General features: G+C 39.8%; 1 protein-coding gene across 2 annotated transcripts; it reads right to left on the bottom strand.

The window, feature by feature from the left end:
- Nucleotides 1–1,412: 1,412 nt before the first annotated feature.
- Nucleotides 1,413–17,134, bottom strand: NDUFS1 (NADH:ubiquinone oxidoreductase core subunit S1). 2 transcript variants are annotated; one of them, XM_061455439.1, is made up of 19 exons: nt 16,995–17,134; nt 16,187–16,253; nt 15,865–15,956; nt 14,297–14,404; nt 13,064–13,140; nt 12,891–12,972; nt 12,651–12,781; nt 11,730–11,915; nt 9,773–9,907; nt 9,247–9,361; nt 8,128–8,273; nt 7,389–7,517; nt 6,044–6,173; nt 5,404–5,564; nt 3,681–3,835; nt 2,905–3,080; nt 2,328–2,462; nt 2,062–2,134; nt 1,413–1,753 (listed from the first exon to the last, which is right to left on the bottom strand). In XM_061455439.1, exons 2-19 carry the CDS (start codon nt 16,248–16,250, stop codon nt 1,662–1,664), a joined length of 2,187 nt encoding a protein of 728 aa, XP_061311423.1. In that variant the 5' UTR covers nt 16,251–16,253; nt 16,995–17,134; the 3' UTR covers nt 1,413–1,661. The 2 variants fall into 2 exon arrangements, with proteins under 2 accessions (XP_061311423.1, XP_061311416.1); XM_061455432.1 differs by having other exon boundaries at nt 16,187–16,254; nt 16,933–17,090.
- Between the last annotated feature and the right edge of the window lie 334 nt (nt 17,135–17,468).

The raw sequence follows: 17,468 nt of genomic DNA on the forward strand, positions 1-17,468 counted from the left end.
AGCTGAAATTATTCCTCTGTGTGTACAACATGGATTTTCAGGAAGAACCCCAAGGTTTTCATCCTAAGGAACCTGGGAACCAATTTTTTTTACTGAATACAGGATTCAGCTGCACCCTTTCCTCTTAAACCCACCATCTGTTAGAAAAGCCAGCTGCCTTGCTTTTGGCATATGTTCTCACACACATTCTTTTGCTATGTCCCTGCCATAAACCCCTCTTCCTTCTAAAGAAGTAATGTTCCACAGGGACAACATGAAGGTTTTTGCAACATTTGGCCACACGTGGACATGCACACTAGGGGGTCCTGCAAACTGCCATTAAAAATAGACTACAGTATTTATAGATGTCTTAATTACATGCATGGTAGTATCGTTGAATAAAGTGAATAGTTGTCTTCCTACCACCAAGAGAACTGACCCTGCTGGTAACTGGAAGATGGGAAGCCGAGTCCATGCCCAACATTTAAGACTTAGTCAGCTAGTGTGAGAACTCCATGCTATGCAAGGATAACCAGGAAGAGTTTTCTTTCTGGGCAAAAGGAAGACAACTTTTTAAAACATTACTTGTTTGTTACTGAAAAATCTTAAGCACAGAACTAAAACTGATTTTTATAAAGCCAAGGCTTCTACAGCAGCACTCTTGTGCATTCAGTATTATTCTACACTGAAAAAATGAAGCTTCTCCTCATGCAACTTCTTTTTTTAATAAAGTCGGAAGGGGTGGCATTATGATACTGTTCCCGTTTGCATGATTCCTGGAAGGATTGCTCTAAACCTTACTACCCAAGTAACCTGTTTAAGAGGAAGCTATCCTTCTTCCAGACTTAACTAACATAATTAGAGGAATCTCTGTTCTGAAGTCATTCTAAAGCTTAAAAAAACCAAAACCCTAAAACCACCACCAACCAAAAAACCACCACATACAACCTCTTCCCCCACTTTGCTATAATATCACAGAGAAACTCTTCTGAGACCTAGTCTGTACTTGAACTGGTGTAGCCAAAGGCCTTATCTTTTTGCTGAATTCTTAAAGCAGCTCAATGAGGAAGCTGTGTGAAAACTGCTTTTCTTTTTCATGACTTCAGACCAATTTTGATTTCCTCCATGAGTAGTTTCTCAGCTGAGACAAGATGGAGAAGCAAGTATCTTAAGCAGTGGTAGGTCTGAACACTGATGTAAACCAGGCATGTTTTACACAAAAGAGGCTCAGCTTGCTCTGACAGCACATTACAAAAATAGAACGTTCACACCCTCACCAATGCTTACAGTTAAGATACTGGATACTCTGGGAGAAGGTTAAAATCCAGTACTTGCCATGTAGACTTGTTCCTAGCAAACAAGAGTCCCCAAGTTACTTACTGAGTTCTTTTCTAGCAGAAGTGTGAGCTATATGAATTACACAGGTAGTGGACTGTTTGGTACTATAATTTATTTGTATACAATCATCATGTACTCTGCCTTTGAGTACAGTATGTTGAGTGCTGCATGTTCTGTCCAACATAACAACAGTCCTATAATATTATGGGACTATTTCAACTGATGAAAATGTGAAAACAAAATAAAATGACCAAGCAGATAGATTTTTGAAAAATAAAATTATCAGTCACAGCAGTTAACTGCAACAAATACTTGGATGGAGGTGGCAGCAGTCTGATCAGTTTCTAGCAGCTGGCTGGCTCTTCTACTGCATGAGCACCTTCAACAACAGCTTTCACACACTTGGCCATTGTCTGGGATGCTCTGCTGATTGAATCTGAAAAAAAGAAATCCAGATACACATCAGTGCGTTATAACTGTTTGTTTTCAAAATGGCACAATATAAAAGAGATTTAGAAGACTGCATACAAAGAGAATAAAGGAAAAGCACTTAGTTGAAAATACAGTCCGACAGCCTGTACTTTACAGCCATTCCAGATGATTTTATTAGAAAAATTTTGTTTCGTCAGAAGACCCAAATCCTCCATATCTTAGAGGAAAGCTTTAAATGCCTCCTAAGAACCTTCCTGTAAAGTTAAGTAAAATGTATTGATTTCAGAATGGAAAAGGTCACACTACACGTACCTGTCATATAAAAGTCTTTTATTGTGAGCTGAGGTGGAACAAGGGGATCAGCAAGAAGCTGTTGCTTCACTAACTGTGGCAGGAAAGGAAAAAAAAAAAAGTCAGCTTTATGACAGGAATTCACGTTTGCTTGGTGAATTCTGCATTCAGTGCAGGTCAAAGAATGCGTGTGGTACTTATTACATATGAAGAAGGCCCATTTCTTCAGAAAGCATCAAGCTGTGTAACAGCACTAAATCATGCCCAGATGCTTCAGTTTCAGTTACCTTTGACAGTTCATTTGCCTGGTTGAAGTAGTTAGCCTCTTCGACATCATCGTATCGAACCAGATTAGGAGATACTTCTTCTAAACGTTTCCGTATTTGATCAAGGTTCTCATAAGGCAAAGTCAAACCAGCCAACTAAGAGCATCACAGAAAGAAATGCCATCAAGTCTAGGGATTTAATTCACAGTGATTTAGATTACCAAGCCATTAACATACCTAAAGTAAAATAAGGAAAAATCCAAACTCCTAAACACAGGCAATTATAATGTACAGACTGAAGCAAAGTCACAGTATTTTGTTAGACTTGTGATGCTCACAGTTAAAATTTGCAGACAAAACTTCGCCCATTATGCACTCGAATAGCATACAGCAGCTACAGTATTAGTGCTTTCCTCAAAAGGGAAACAGTATCGTTTAACTCACAGAATTAACAAAGGACTCAATACAGAACATTACTTCATAAGACTACACTCATGTATTGCCCTGAGAATGTACCTCTTTTTTGGAAACACTATATAAAAGGAACTTAACCTCTCAGTATACTTTTATTAGAAGCCATTTATAACAGGAACAGTACCTCAGAGACAGCTCTAATAATTTTCCAGTCTTCCCTTGCCATCCCGGGAGGCGTAACTGCAACTCTTGTCTGCTGGGCCCTACCCTCAGTATTCACATATGTGGCTGCCTTCTCTGTATATGCTGCTCCTGGGAGAATAACATCAGCCATGGGAGCTCCCACATCCCCGTGATGTCCTAAATACACGGAAAGAGGAAACAGTACACAGCCATGGAAGGCTTAAGTAAGTCACAATAAAAAGAAATGCTTTAGTTACACAACACAGAATTTCTGTGTTCTTGGTAAAAATGAGTTTCTGAGGCTTGCTTAACCAGTAATATAAAGGCTATTATGCTGACTGCCCTGAGGTCTTACTTGCCTAGTGCTCTGGAGAGAACAAATGGACTACAAGCAGTAGTAAGTGCTAGTTTAGTCTCTACAGTCACTCAGCTTTGGGGGTTCCTGGAACACAGATACTTAGTGAATTAAGAAAAGACCATGTTTTGGTATGATAGAACAGCTGGGAACCAGTGCTGTTTTGATGCTAGGTTTGAAGCCATGCTCCCAAAGAGCTATTCCAAGAGATATTCCCTTACTACTTATCAACAGTTTCTCATTTTTACCCAAGAAATAAGTAATCAGTATCTCAAGTTACGTGTTTAAGTTCCACTTCTTGGCAGAAAATGAAAGCTAGAATTTATCAAAGAGTCAGATGTGTTTGTAAGAACACGCCACTGTTTCAGCTTTCTCTCTAACTATTAGATAGCAACATTTCTTAATTTACATCTACTAATCACCTTGATAGATGATAAAACAATCCTTTGGCAAATCCTGACGTGTTATACAACCCGAATCTGCTCCCAAGAGATATAGGACTTTGGGAGGATTTTTCCTAATTGCTTCCACTCCTGGTTTGAAACCCAGATCCAGAGCAGCTACCTGGCTTGCAACCCTGTAGGAACAAACACATTATGACTTTAAGTTATTTCATAATTCTTCCTCTACCATCAGAACAAAACTAACTTCTTTTTTTTAACCAAATATTTGAAAAGGATATAAGAGATCTCTTAACATTAACAGGACAAAAAAGAAGCATAAAGGCAGCTGACAATTCCTGACAGGAGTATTTAACAGAATACTAGGTTGGTTTTGCATTTTGACAAAGTAATGCCATTTGAAGTTTTCACAGTGAATCTCACTTATTTAAGATAGGACAGCAAAAATAAAGGCAGACATTCCAGGTCAGGGCCTAGTGGCAGGCAGCTCACTTGTCATCTGGAACATCAAGGTTCACCTTTCAGTTATGTATTGAACTCAACACCCTTTAATTTAGGGCATTCACATGGAAGATAAAAGACCAGCTACCAGACCATTATCTACTCTGAAGCACTTAAGACTTAAGGCCACTATTTTATCACTATTAATTTATTCACACATAAAAATACTTTTAAAAGAATGAAATAATAATTCTTATTTTTCTGGCAATCTCTTTCTTTTCCAAAAAAAGAATTTTGCATAATCCTACATAATCAGGTGCCAGACTTCCAATTGTATTTAAAAGAAAAGAGATTCTCTCTGTACAGAGTACGTACCTTTCAGTGCTGCTCGTTTGTCTGACCAGTCAGACATATAGGTTCCAGTAAGTTGTTGCTTTTTACATTTAAGGTAGAGAGGACGGTAACATCAAACACTAACATGAAAGACTGACAAACCCCATGTAAAAAAGGTATCACGAGTCTTTAACTCGTGAGTATTTTGGTATTAAATGTTTCAGTTTCAACAGCAGGATTTTATATTCAAGTTTCAAGCAGGACCAAGCACTGCTCTTGCTATACTAGTTTCACGTCAATGAAGCTGGTTTTGGCAGAAGGACTTGTTTGAGTCTCTAAATCTGAGCACCACTACAACTGCTGAAATAACTTTTCCTTTACAGATCACCAATTTGACAGAGTTTTAGAAAGAGTGGGGAAGGCCTGTCCCAAGAGGAGCTTGCCTCTTAAAAGGAATAATATCCCAATAAACTGAGTAACTAAGATCACAAGCCCTAAAATTAAAAGCTTTGAAGCTTTTTTATTAACTAGTCAGTTAAGAAATTGCACAGTAAAAGAAATATTGTGAGAAACCATATTATTTAAATACTCTTTCCATTTTGTTTTTCTTCCTTGAGATAAAAAGCCATCACTTAGCAAGTAACCCTGGTCTGCTGTGCATTCTGCTGAGCACTGTGCTATGTTTTTAAGCTCTCTTGCATTCTATACCTTTGAATTTAAATTGTATCTTTAAATATAATAGATTAATAAAATTTCATGGAGAGCCTGAAAATCTTGACAGGCCAAGGAACACACTTTTATTAAGGAGTTTCTGCAAGTTTGTACTTCTGGGTTTTATATTCGCTACAGGTTCTAATCTGATAAGCTGCTTGTGTGTAAACCAAGAAATGTGCACTGCATAGATTGTGGTAACATGTTAAGGCCCAGCGTGAACGAAAGTTGCTCCTTCCCAAAAAGCTTTGAAGCAAACCTGTGGAGGATGTTCATGACTTTCCAATCAGGATCAACACCGCTCTTAGTCCTCGCATTCTGTGCAATGGTGGAAACTGCAGCATGGATAGCTGCTCCGTCACCGCGCTGCAGTGCTGCGCTGCCTACCACCACCATTGGCTTTTTGGCCTCACTAAGGACCTGTGCGAGTAAAGAATCAAGAAATTCATTCCATGGCTCTGAAGACAATTCTCGGTGCAGATAAAGTAATAAATCCCATCATTTCTACATAAGTCTTCCATGCAAAACTATGGTTCTGAAATGGTCATTATTTCATTTAGAGATAAAGCCAAGAGAAAGTACTATAAGCAGGATGCTACCATGTCAACACAGAACTATACTCTTGATAACCAGACATTTAAGTAGAAACACCAGCAGCTGAAACAGCCTGGTTTATATCAAGAAATATTCAGAAGTTTCCTGCACTGCAAAGTTTTACACACCTGAATATATTAAATAGTTCACACATACTTGGTGCACACTAATCATTACCTCATCTCTGCATGTGATTAAAAGCAAACAGCCCCATACACAACATGGTACTTCTCTTCAAATTTATCTCTGGGGGGAATCCAAATCCAATAAATCTGAAATCAGTCACACCCCTAAGTTGTGTGTACCTTGCAGAATGCATGTTTTCCAGAAGCAATCTCCTGGAGTATCTGTGGAGACTCTCCTAGATGATGGTATGTGTAGGTCAGATTCACAGGAGAGCCAACAAGGGCCACTTGCAAGTCATTGTGAAGCCAGCTGAAAACACAGCAAGCATTTTATAAATGTTTCATAAAAATCAAAGAAACACAGAGTTTTACTCAACCAAACCCACTAATTATGATTTTAACAATAACTTGAAATAGGACACCAATTCTTTCAAAGGAATTTACATGGCATTCACTGGTTGGTAACATGCAGTTTAGCATTATTCTGACGTTTAAGAAAACTTTAGGTTTTTTTAGAAGGCCTATTTCTCTATGTACATTCTGGAGCCAGTGCAGCAATACAATTTATATGGTAAGTTCATAACTCAATTGCCTCCTATCCTCAAACTTTTGCCAATTCAGGGAAGAAAAAGTTGCACAAAATGAGGTGCAACCTTAAACGTTCTTGTCTGGTGTTAGGCAAAATCCAGCTAAACCCCACACCTACAGCTACTATTAAGTGTATTTAGCTTGACTTAACTGTTAGCTATTTCAGAATTGAGGTTAAAGCCATCTGTATGAGAAAAGGATTCCAAATTTGACAGTGCTCACAGTTTTAGGAATCCACTTATTTCTTAGATGAACAGAGAGATTCAGCTGGTAAGAAATTTCTCCTTTTTTGCAGCTTCTCATAGCACAGACTTATAAAAAAAAATATGAATTGTTCATAAATTTAATTGCATTTTTTTTCCTCTCAAACTTTTAAGGCCACTATTGTTTAAAATTATGTATTTTGGAAGATCCCAGCATTAAAAAGGACAGGTATTTTCTAAAGCTCATTGTCTCCTGCTGACATATCTTCTTAAAGTTGTATTAGCTATGTTCAGAAGTCTGGGAAAGCCATATTATTTGTCAAAAAAAACATTACATTTGAATAATTGCTTCTAAAATCAGCAAGTCTGATTTGTTACAACACCACCACAAAAAGCAAACTGATGCTGAAAAATTATTCTTTAAGGAATATGGTTTAACAAACTTCTCTAAGAAAATCTGAAGTGTCTGTGTAATGTAACAAAGGAATAAATGTCTGAGTATATGAACTTGCATAAATGTCAAAGTAAGAGCTTACAAAACATAACTATAAACTGCAGGGAGAAGAGACCCCTTTTTTCTACACATGTATCACCATTCCATTTACTAAAAGGTGAACTAAATCCAGTGAGTCCATCTGGATAAATGCTCTCAATTTACTGCCTGCGGCTCCACCTGAGCACTGCATCAAACCCAGATGGATTTGCATGCTTACTCACCACCAAGGAATACAAACCTCTTTCGAATTCTAGCATTAAAAAGTGGTGCCTCAAAGCGTGGATTGGTGCCAACCAGAAGCAGGATATCTGCCTCCTCCACTCCGGCAATCTTGGTATTAAGCAGGTAGTTGGAGCGTAAATCTGTGCTATAACAAGAAGATGTAAGAAAGAAAAAGTATAAGAATTCAGGAAAGTAAAGGAATGAATATGCAATAAAAATTCTAGATGCACAAAATAATTCTTCATTTTGGAAGAGAAAGGGAAAGAAGAGTTTTCTCAATCCAAATTACCCAAAAAAAAGAGCAGACCTCTCTCTTTCATGAGTATCAAGACAGCAAAACATTAAAGGAATTACGAAGTGCGTATTCCCTACATTTACGGTCACTGACAGCCTTCACAAACTTCATCTGCTATTACACAGTTTTCAAGATCCTAATTGTAGTACATTTTTCACAACACAAATAGAAATAAATTATCCAACTTACAAGAGTGTAACTGGCTTTCAGTACCCTACTATTAAACTGCAGCAACCTCAACACATAGTGTGCAGCCCTTTGCTCTAATAGAGGCTGTATATGAACTAACAATCCATAAATACTCTCTATAAATGAATACTGTAAATTTAAACAAACCCTGCTAATGCATCAGCAATTACTATTCTTAGTCATTTCAGAATCTTTCTTACCATGAGATCAACTGCAGACTGGAAAGTTTATTAACGTACTAATTAGAACCAAACTTTGCCTGGACTCTTACCCAGCTCCAGCAGTAGGGAAGACCTCTTCAGTGCAGAGTGTATCACAATTTACTCTATTGAGTAAGTCTTTCAGAGCTATTAGTGCTTCAGCATCCACCAGTCCTCCTACAATTGCTGCTACTTCATTACCTTTTACAGCCTGAAGCTGGAGAGAGAGAAAATTTAAACATAAGCAAGAGAAACCATTGAAATAAATTCCCATTTGGCCCAGTGTTTGCTGCATTAGGATGTGCAAAAGCCAGCAGTGCAACCGCTGGCCTCGAGCGGCACAAACTGATCAGCAGTGTCTGACTTCTCCAGGACAGCAACTCCAGCTCCTTCAAAGCTCACAATAAGCACAGAACAGCTCTGTATTCTATGCAGGTCTCTCCCACTTGAGTTATTACTCAGATGTGGCCAATTCTCATTTGGTGTGGTGAGGTAAGAAAGATCTTTGAGTGCTTTTATTTTAATGACTATGAACTGCAGACAGAACACAAACTTCCATAACACAAGCTCAGTAAACTCAACTCAAAAGTATTATATGAGAAGCAATAGCTTTTGCAACAAACCCTGCTACTGTACCATGGGCAAAAACATCCTTGAGGAAGGTTCAATTACAGTTATTCAATTCTACTTTGTCCCACATAAAATTTTTAATCAAAACCCAGAGCAGTCATGCAGCACTTCATTTGAACAGCAGTATCAATCACCACACAGAGAAAGCACTGAGGCAAGCACAATTCAGATATAAGTAATACAGAATTAATGGCTTTGATAGCAAAAGTGGTGATAGCACTGTTCAAATAAATTTAAAGAAGTCTTCAGATAGATCAGAGAAATTCAGGACTAAGTTGCTTCTTCCTAACATTCTGAGGGAACAGTTTCATTTCCTATTTAAATAAAAGTATTTTCTCTCCCAGTGCCCCAAATAAAATCATGATTAAGACAACATTTTTCAGATGGTCCAATCCATGAAACAGGAAATAATATTCAAAAAAAAAAATGTACGTGGAAATACAATGGATTAAAAGTCAAATGCTATCCTCTAATTCTGTATAACTTTTCATGTTAATCACTGTTACATGTTCAGCTTTAGATATTAATTTTACACTACATATATTGAAAATTGTTCTTACCACACCAGCAACACGAGTTAATACATCCTCCCATGAGGCATAAACAAAGAGTCCTTTCTCATTTTTGATCATTGGCTGGGTAAGTCTCTGACGCTTCAGACCATCATAAGCAAACCTAAGTGAACACCACTAACATTATTAAAGAGAAAAGATAACTGTGCATGCCAAGTATTAAATATGACTGAGTTTTTTAACAGTTTGCAATGATGAGGAAAGAGAAACACAAGAAATATTTCCCCTGAAAGTTTAACTTTTCCTTCTCAAAACCAAGTAAAAAAATCTGTGATACAAATTTAAAAGTTACTGTAAAAAAAAACAAAATGCTACAAAACCAAAAACATTAGAAGACTTGGTAGATTCAATTATAGCATTAAAAGCACGCTTTACCCATTAATCTTCACTAGAGCTTTACAATATTAGCAGTGAAATCCAAAACTCAGTGCTATTGTCCGTATATCTGGCTGTGCAAAGTGTGCCTTTAATGCGTGTAGAAATGTGCACGTGGGTACAGACACCTCCCACACACCTTGTTTTGTCAGATATCCATTCCTCATTGATATCTTCATGCAGCCTTGGCAAAATCCTCATCACTTCCCCAGTTCTCGTGCTCACTATGATGTTGCTTCCAAGTGCATCGAGAACATCAATTGACTCTACCTTCCTGTTTAGAAGAACAAATAAAACCATTTGCAGTTTTCTACATATAAGCAGCAATAGCATCCTGGTTTTGGCTCGAATAGAATTAGTTTTCTACCTAGCAGCCAGTACAGCACTGTGGTAATTCAGGATGGGAATAATGTTGGTAACACACTGGCATTTCAGTTGTTGCTAAATAGTGTTTACACTAAGTCAAGGAATTTCCAGCTTCTCACACCACCCCACCAGTGAGTAAGCTGGGGGCACAAGAGGTGGGACGAAACACAGCCAGGACAGCTGATCCCAACTGGCCAAAGGGATATTCCATAAGAGATGACACCAAGCTGGATGTGGGCCACTGCTCAGGAACTTGCTGGGCATCAGTCAGTGGGTGGTGAGCATCTGCACTGTGCATCACTTGGTTTGTATATTCTAATTATCATTATTATTTTCCCCTCCTTTTCTGTCCTATTCTGTCTCTTTATCTCAACCCACAGATTTTACTTTTTTTTCCCCAGTTCTCTCCCCAGTCCCACTAGGGAGGCAGGGGTAGTGAGCAAGCAGCTCTGTGCTCTTTAGCTGCCTGCTGGCTTAAACCACAACAGTCTTTTTTGATACCTATCATGGAGTACAAAGAGTTAACAGATATGACCAGACCATGTTAAACCAAGTTTGTTAAAAACATTCATTATATTTAATAGTCACTAGTCACAATGTTGGTTTATTTGCTCTCAAGAGTTGCTATGAGTGTTCTCAGATTTGCATTATGTCACACCTTACTTGCTATGTGTCTTCCCTGGCTTATGATATGATAAAATTGCTGGTTGTGAGACTAATCTGGTATTTGTATACAGCATTGTCATCACCTCCATACTTTGGGAGCCATCTATTGGAAACTATTAATAATTACAACTTTGACCTTTTCTCCTCAGAGAGCCCATCTATGGGGGAAATACCTTCTTCCACTTTTCCTCCAGGCTAATTACAATAGGTCTTGAGAATTTTCACTGTTCGTAGGATGTTCAAACCAGCATGTCCCTACTGCTGTCTCCTGAATGTTTCAGGTCTTGGTTATATTTAAGAATACCACCCTGAGATCTGCCCCGAGGCTGGACAGTTATGAATGGCAAGGTATGTGGGATAGCATGAGCAAGTGCCTATGACAGCAGTGAATTATTTGTAAGGGTGAATTATTTGTAGCTTACTGGGCCCAAGACACTTATGGCCATCAAGGAATAGATTCAACATAGAGATGGACTCATGATCAAGGGGTGCACTTACCTAACCACAGACACTATTGCCCAGGTTATCCATGAATGTGAAACATATGCTGCAACTAAGTGGCTAAGGCCTCTCTAGTATGGAGGACGATGGCTGCAATATAAATATGGGGGTCCTGGCAGACCGATTGTATCACACTCCACAAACTCACCAAGGTAACCACCATATTCTTACAATGGTGGAAACATAAGTGCTGTACTTCTAGCTTTAGATATATATATAGGAGTTTAGTTTCCCATAATATTTTAAATAATATCCTCAACAATTACTGAGTTTATGAATTTGATTTTTCTTTTATATGCTTTTTATTGAGCAATCACCACAACCTACAAGGCCAAAACATTTTAGGGTAAAAAATAAGGGAATAATAGTCTACAAGCTATAACTTCCTTCCTTTTCTTGAATAAGACGTGAGTAAGTAACAGACTGTCTTAGATTCATCCTACGGAGAAGTCTACAACAAAAATCAGAGATAACCCTTGGTATCACAGATGGATATATTCTAAGATAAAGTGTACAACAGAAACAGAGAACACTGCCTCCTCAGTATGATTTAAGGTACATACCTTGTCTCCCATGGGCGTGCAGTAAAGGCATATGGCTTGGAAGTAAGAGCACCAACTGGGCAGATGTCAATAATATTCCCTGATAACTCGGACATGAACATTTTTTCAACATAAGTACCAACTTGCATGTCGTTTCCTCTCCCGGTTGTTCCCAAGTCATCTACCCCTGCAACCTCACTAGCAAACCTGGCAGGTGCAAAAAGAATGTAAAACAAAACTGGAATATACAAACAGCAACACAGCACATTTTTCAACCCTTATCTAATTTTCTTAAGATAAAAACATTAGCCTTAGTTGATATAGCTGAAAGAAGAAAACAATCGTTTAGATACATTAGGCAGGGCCCTCACATGCAGGACTACACATCTGAAGAATTTCATTTGATGGGGCTACACAAACTTGGTGGGGTTAAATAAAAAGCCAGATCAGTTCAGTGCTCATTGCATTTCACAGTCTGAGTCCAAGATTAGTCCTAACTAACATGGTCTTTCTAGAACAAGGTCTTTCTAGAACTAAGAGGGTACACTGTATTCTTTTCCCTCTGGTAAAATTAGCCAGTACTGAACCTCAGGACTAAGGAACAGCATAAACACAGCTATCAGAGGCTGCCAAGAAAAACTAAATCTTGCAGCTGTGGCTGAAGAAGTCACTGAACATTTTAAAATCCATTCTGGTACTAACACCATGGAAACAGTTCTGCCCTGTAGTATTCTGATTTCACTTTAATGTTTTGGCCATCTCTATTTCCTGTATGCAGCTGTCTGGTGGCTCTAGGACATCATGTATCAGACCCTACCAGAAGCACATCCTTACGTACAGTGAGAAAAATAGTTTTTAATAAACTGACTGCCCCTCATAGTGTTTCTTTCATAAGTAACAGCCTGCTCAGTACTCTCTCCACTGAAAAATAAAGAATATTACCTGATACATCGAGTGCACTGTATACACCGAGTCATGATTGTTTTGACTAATGGGCCAATGTTCTTGTCCTCCACAGCACGTTTTCCCTCTCTAAATCTACTCCTGTCACTGCCAAACATCATTGATTGATCCTAGAACAGACAAAAGAGAACAGACATATCCAGGCTGCTGGAAAGCGCAACTGCACCTAAGACAAGAGTATTAATACGTAAGTCTACAAAATTTAATTGTATGTTGTACCTGCAGATCACATTCTCCACCCTGATCACAGATAGGACAGTCCAATGGGTGATTTGCCAGCAGGAACTCCATTACGCCCTCTCTGTTGGTTTCAGGAACTGAAGTTAGTGTCAAGTTCACCTCATTAAGCAGATAGTACACTTGTCAGCTATAGGAGGCTAGAAGAAAGGTACCTTGCTTTCCTTGACTTCTCAGAGTTTGTCAGTATGTTCCAGCCCTTCATAACTGGCATAGCACAAGCAGCAACTGGCTGCAATCAACACAAAAAGCAGATATGAACATAAAATATTTCTTCTCAACATGGGCACAAACCTCAACCTCTCCCTCCCCCAGAATTCTGACACAGGCATCCCTTATTAACATGTTACAGGAATAAAAATATATATGCAAAGAAAAAAAGAAGAAAATCTAACCACTCAAGTCACTAGAACCCACATTTATTAGTAATCTGCAATATAAAAAGGTTAAATTAGTTATGACTTAAATATTCTTAAAGTTGAAAATTTTACACTTTTGGGTTCCAATTCAAGTAGTTACAGAAAGAAGAAAGTCAATTTTAACAGATACAAATCATATCAAAGTGAATCAGCAGAGATCTGGAAAATCTCTAGAACTGAAGTTCAAAGTATGCATCATTTATGAAACATTTATTTGGACAAAGCCTGTACAAAAAAGTCCTGGAATAAAATTCTTCACAAGATTACTGCAAGTTTAACAAATCTGCTCAGAAAACAAATTCCTTCTACTTTTTGGTCACATCTTGACACAGATCATCCTGTCTTCCATCTGTAGTGATAATCCAACATTTCCAGAGACATACAAAGGTCAAACTAGGGAATTCAAGTTAAGGTGAGCTAAAGAGTTTTACTTGTGAATATAGATGTGTAATCCAAGACTGAAATCCAAAAGAACGTCTCAACTATCTGCATAGATTAATACCGCTGAAGAAAGCATTCAATCCAGAAGTCTATTATTTTACAACAGACATCAATGAGTTAAAATATAAATTAATAAGCAACTGCAATCTCTACTTGGCTAGAAAAAAACTGCGGACACTAATTCCACAGCTGAATTCATACAGTATCTGAAGTTTACTATTTGTGTAGTATCAGCTGAAAATGTGCAGTTGAAGCCTGACTTACAGAACATAAAAATACATCTGACTGAAAGCACACAGACATGAAATACTCATGTCCAGGAGCAAAATAATCTGGAATAACCCAAGAACTGACTTTGACCAATAGGCAATCACTGCAGTCCTATGGGGAGAAGGAAAAGAGCTGCTTCAAGCAGCTGAATGACAACAACTTGTGTGCTAATAAGAGCACAAACAATTATTTACAGGACTTAACTAGGCCCTAAGCACAGCAGAAAACTGCACTCCCAATGAAACACACACACAATACCTTTGGAGCTTTCTCAATTTCCACAAGACACATCCTACAGTTTCCAGCAACAGAGAGACGATCATGGTAACAAAACCGGGGTATCTGAATTCCAGCCTTTTCACAGGCCTATAATGAATAAAAACCAAAGGAAAACTAAATTTCAGTTAGACCTTTCAGTTCCACCTCATAAAACGTTATGCAGTTATTCAAAGAATAACTGTGTTAGTACTCAGGAATATAGTACCTTTGCCCTTTCACTTTACTAAGTGACCATAAAGAAAAGATTGTGACCAAGCAGAAACATGTCAGGTTATCAATTACAAATATATTTTTTCCAAAATGTGTAACTGATTGGAGAAATGGGAACTGACCTCTCTTTAGAGAATAGAGAGAATTCTCTCTAATAGACAGCACACTAGCAATACAAGTAAGTTTTTAAAGAACAGACAATTTAAAGAAAAGTGCATAAAATGAAAATCTGAAAAATATAAAGGAAACAAGAATGAGTTCTGGTAATTCAGCAACATGGACACTCTCTATAGAGGTACTCGAGCACCGTCACTCATCAACTTCAGTAGAATCCAAAACTCAAAGAAACATTCTTCCACAACATGAGTGAAAAAGAGACAGGAGGACAGAGACAACAGACTTCCACAGAGCAGATAAATACGTCCTTTCCTGTGAAAAATCCCCACAGCTGGTGGGGTCTATGCTATAGCACTAGCTATGCCTGCCAGAAGAAATACCACTGAATTCAATAAAAAAGAACTAACAAGATTTAATTTTTCTGATTATTTCTAAAAAAAACCACCAAAACAAGCCAACAACCACCCCCTAATCCCCCCCACCCCCCAAAGAAAAACCACAAACAAAACACATGTAAGCAAAACTAAAAAAAAAAAAATCATCATTTAAGAAAATTTCATACTAGACTCTTGCTGGGGGCATTCTAATGCCTTAATAAATTAGTAATTTGTACCCAAAACATGATGTATTTTGTACATTGTGTACTTTAATGTCCTAACGGTATACTATGGCCCCATTTAATGGCTTCTTAAAGAGAAGTTGGACTGGAAAAATATCGACTTGAAAATTTGGCCTGAAAAGCAGCAATGCTGAGTATGGGCCAAGAGATTGAGGTTTCATTTTTTCCCACACCAAGAACAAAAGAAGCAAAGGCTCAGCGTTCTAAATCATAAGAACTAATAACCAAAAGGAGACAAGCCTTCAATTACCTGAGACACCAAGTTAACAAAATACAAAATTAACAGGTTCTGAAAGACTATGAGGCCACATACGGTTCAAAGCTAGAATTTCAACCAGGATTTCTCAAAGTCCGTTACTGCATTGCATACATCTTTGCAGCTGTGATTCGTGCTACATGCATTCAGAAAATAAGGGCTGAACTGCCCAAAGGATTTCTGCCACATGAAATTACATCACAGTCAGTGAAAACACAGCTGAACAAAGCAAAGAACAATGTAAAGGGGTTTTGTTTGGTTTTTTTTTTCCTATATAGAATAAAACATTCTGCCAAGAAGTGAGATGGGGAATCCAGAAACAATTCAACATGCCACTCCCCATACCTGAAGTACTGTGGTTCCAGGGTTCACCAACACAGGATGCCCATCCACAAACACCTCTATTTGGTTGCTGGCTGCTGTTGCAGTTGTACGCCCTGAGAGAAATGGAAAAAGAAAACAAAACCCTTCAGTTACTGCTAGATGCAAATCATCAGACCCCATGCTCCTTATCTTACGCAGTACTGATAGAATTCCAGTTCCAGGAACAGCACAACGCAGAACTCCACAGTTCCAAGTGAAGTACGCATATATGTCCTTCAATAAGTCAATTACACACGTTAATTTTATCACCACACACACACACGCATAAACTAGAGACACTTACCACATACTTTGGAGGACTGGGTGACCCCAGCTAAGGTCCTCTGGACAGCAAGCAGTCGAAGCATGGTGCTTTGATAAGAGAGAAAACAGCATGAGGTTTTTATCAGTTTAAATGTCTGCGGACACGTGACAAACACTCAGACCGAAAACTTATAGACCAGCTGCCAAAAAGCATATATATGCCTATATAGGAGAATAAGAAGTTAGTTTCATAAACTGAAAGGCCTGGTTCTCTTTTTATACTTCACACGTAGGTATGTCACCTCACGCTAAAACCGGTGACCGTTACTACGACAAACAGCCGGCAGCCCAGCTCAAGGTACTAACTCTGCAAGAGGCGCCACTGAGAACGGGTGACAGCTCCACCGCAACCGGTTCGCGTTTACAAACAAACGCAAAGGCTCCCGAGTGGCAGCCCCTCCGCCTGCAGCGGGCCAAGAGCGGGGCCGCCTGCCCGCCCCGTCCCCCCCAGCCCCGCTCCTCAGGGTCCGCGCCAAGGCACCGCCCCCGGGGCCGAGGTCACGGCCGGCGGTAGCGCTGCCCGGCGCGGGGGTCACCTTGGAGGCGCCTCTGCCGCTGCCCGCCGGGCAGCCCCCAGCCCGCCGCCGAGCCCGTCAAGGGCACCGGGAGCGGCGAAAGGAGGAAGGAGACGGGAGCAGGGCGTCCATGGCGGCGGCGCCGCCGCAGCCCACCGATCCCGAGCTATGGAGGCGCCACAGCCGTCCCCGCCGCGGCGTCCACTATTACCTGGCGCGGGACTAGCGGCGGAAGCGCCTCGGCCTTCCCCGCCGCTAAACAGGCTGCCCTCAGCCTCGGCCTCTATGGCGGCCGCCTCGGGTATTTCCGCCACTTCTCGGTGTCTCCTTCGGCAATCTCCGGAGCGATCAGCCTCAGAGACGTGCGCTGCGCGCTGACGTGTACGCTCGGCAATCTTCGGAACGAACCGCTTCGGCCATTTCCGGCAAATCTTTGGCAAACGATGAAACTCGGCAATTTCCGCCTTTCTCCCGGCGCCTTCTCGGCCACCGTCGAGCACGCTGCGTTTGGCAGTTTCCGTCTTCTTCCGCTTTTTTCTTCTCCCAGCTCCGACCACTTCCGCTACTGCCTGCGGCGGGGGGTGGCGGGGATAGGACACGGCGGTACAAAGAGCGCCACAATACCCCTGTAACACTATCATTAACTTCATGTTCGTTACTCCGCATCGCTAACGTCCCAGCCGCTGCACGCCGTGCGCTGCAGCATTCAACGTGTGAGGAACTACTTCGCGATTTATTCTTGTGGAG

The sequence above is a fragment of the Pezoporus flaviventris genome, unplaced genomic scaffold, assembly GCF_033815535.1.
Source record: "Pezoporus flaviventris isolate CSIRO_AGI_PZ_B2104156 unplaced genomic scaffold, CSIRO_AGI_Pfla_v1 ptg000001l, whole genome shotgun sequence".
Classification (NCBI taxonomy): domain Eukaryota; kingdom Metazoa; phylum Chordata; class Aves; order Psittaciformes; family Psittacidae; genus Pezoporus; species Pezoporus flaviventris.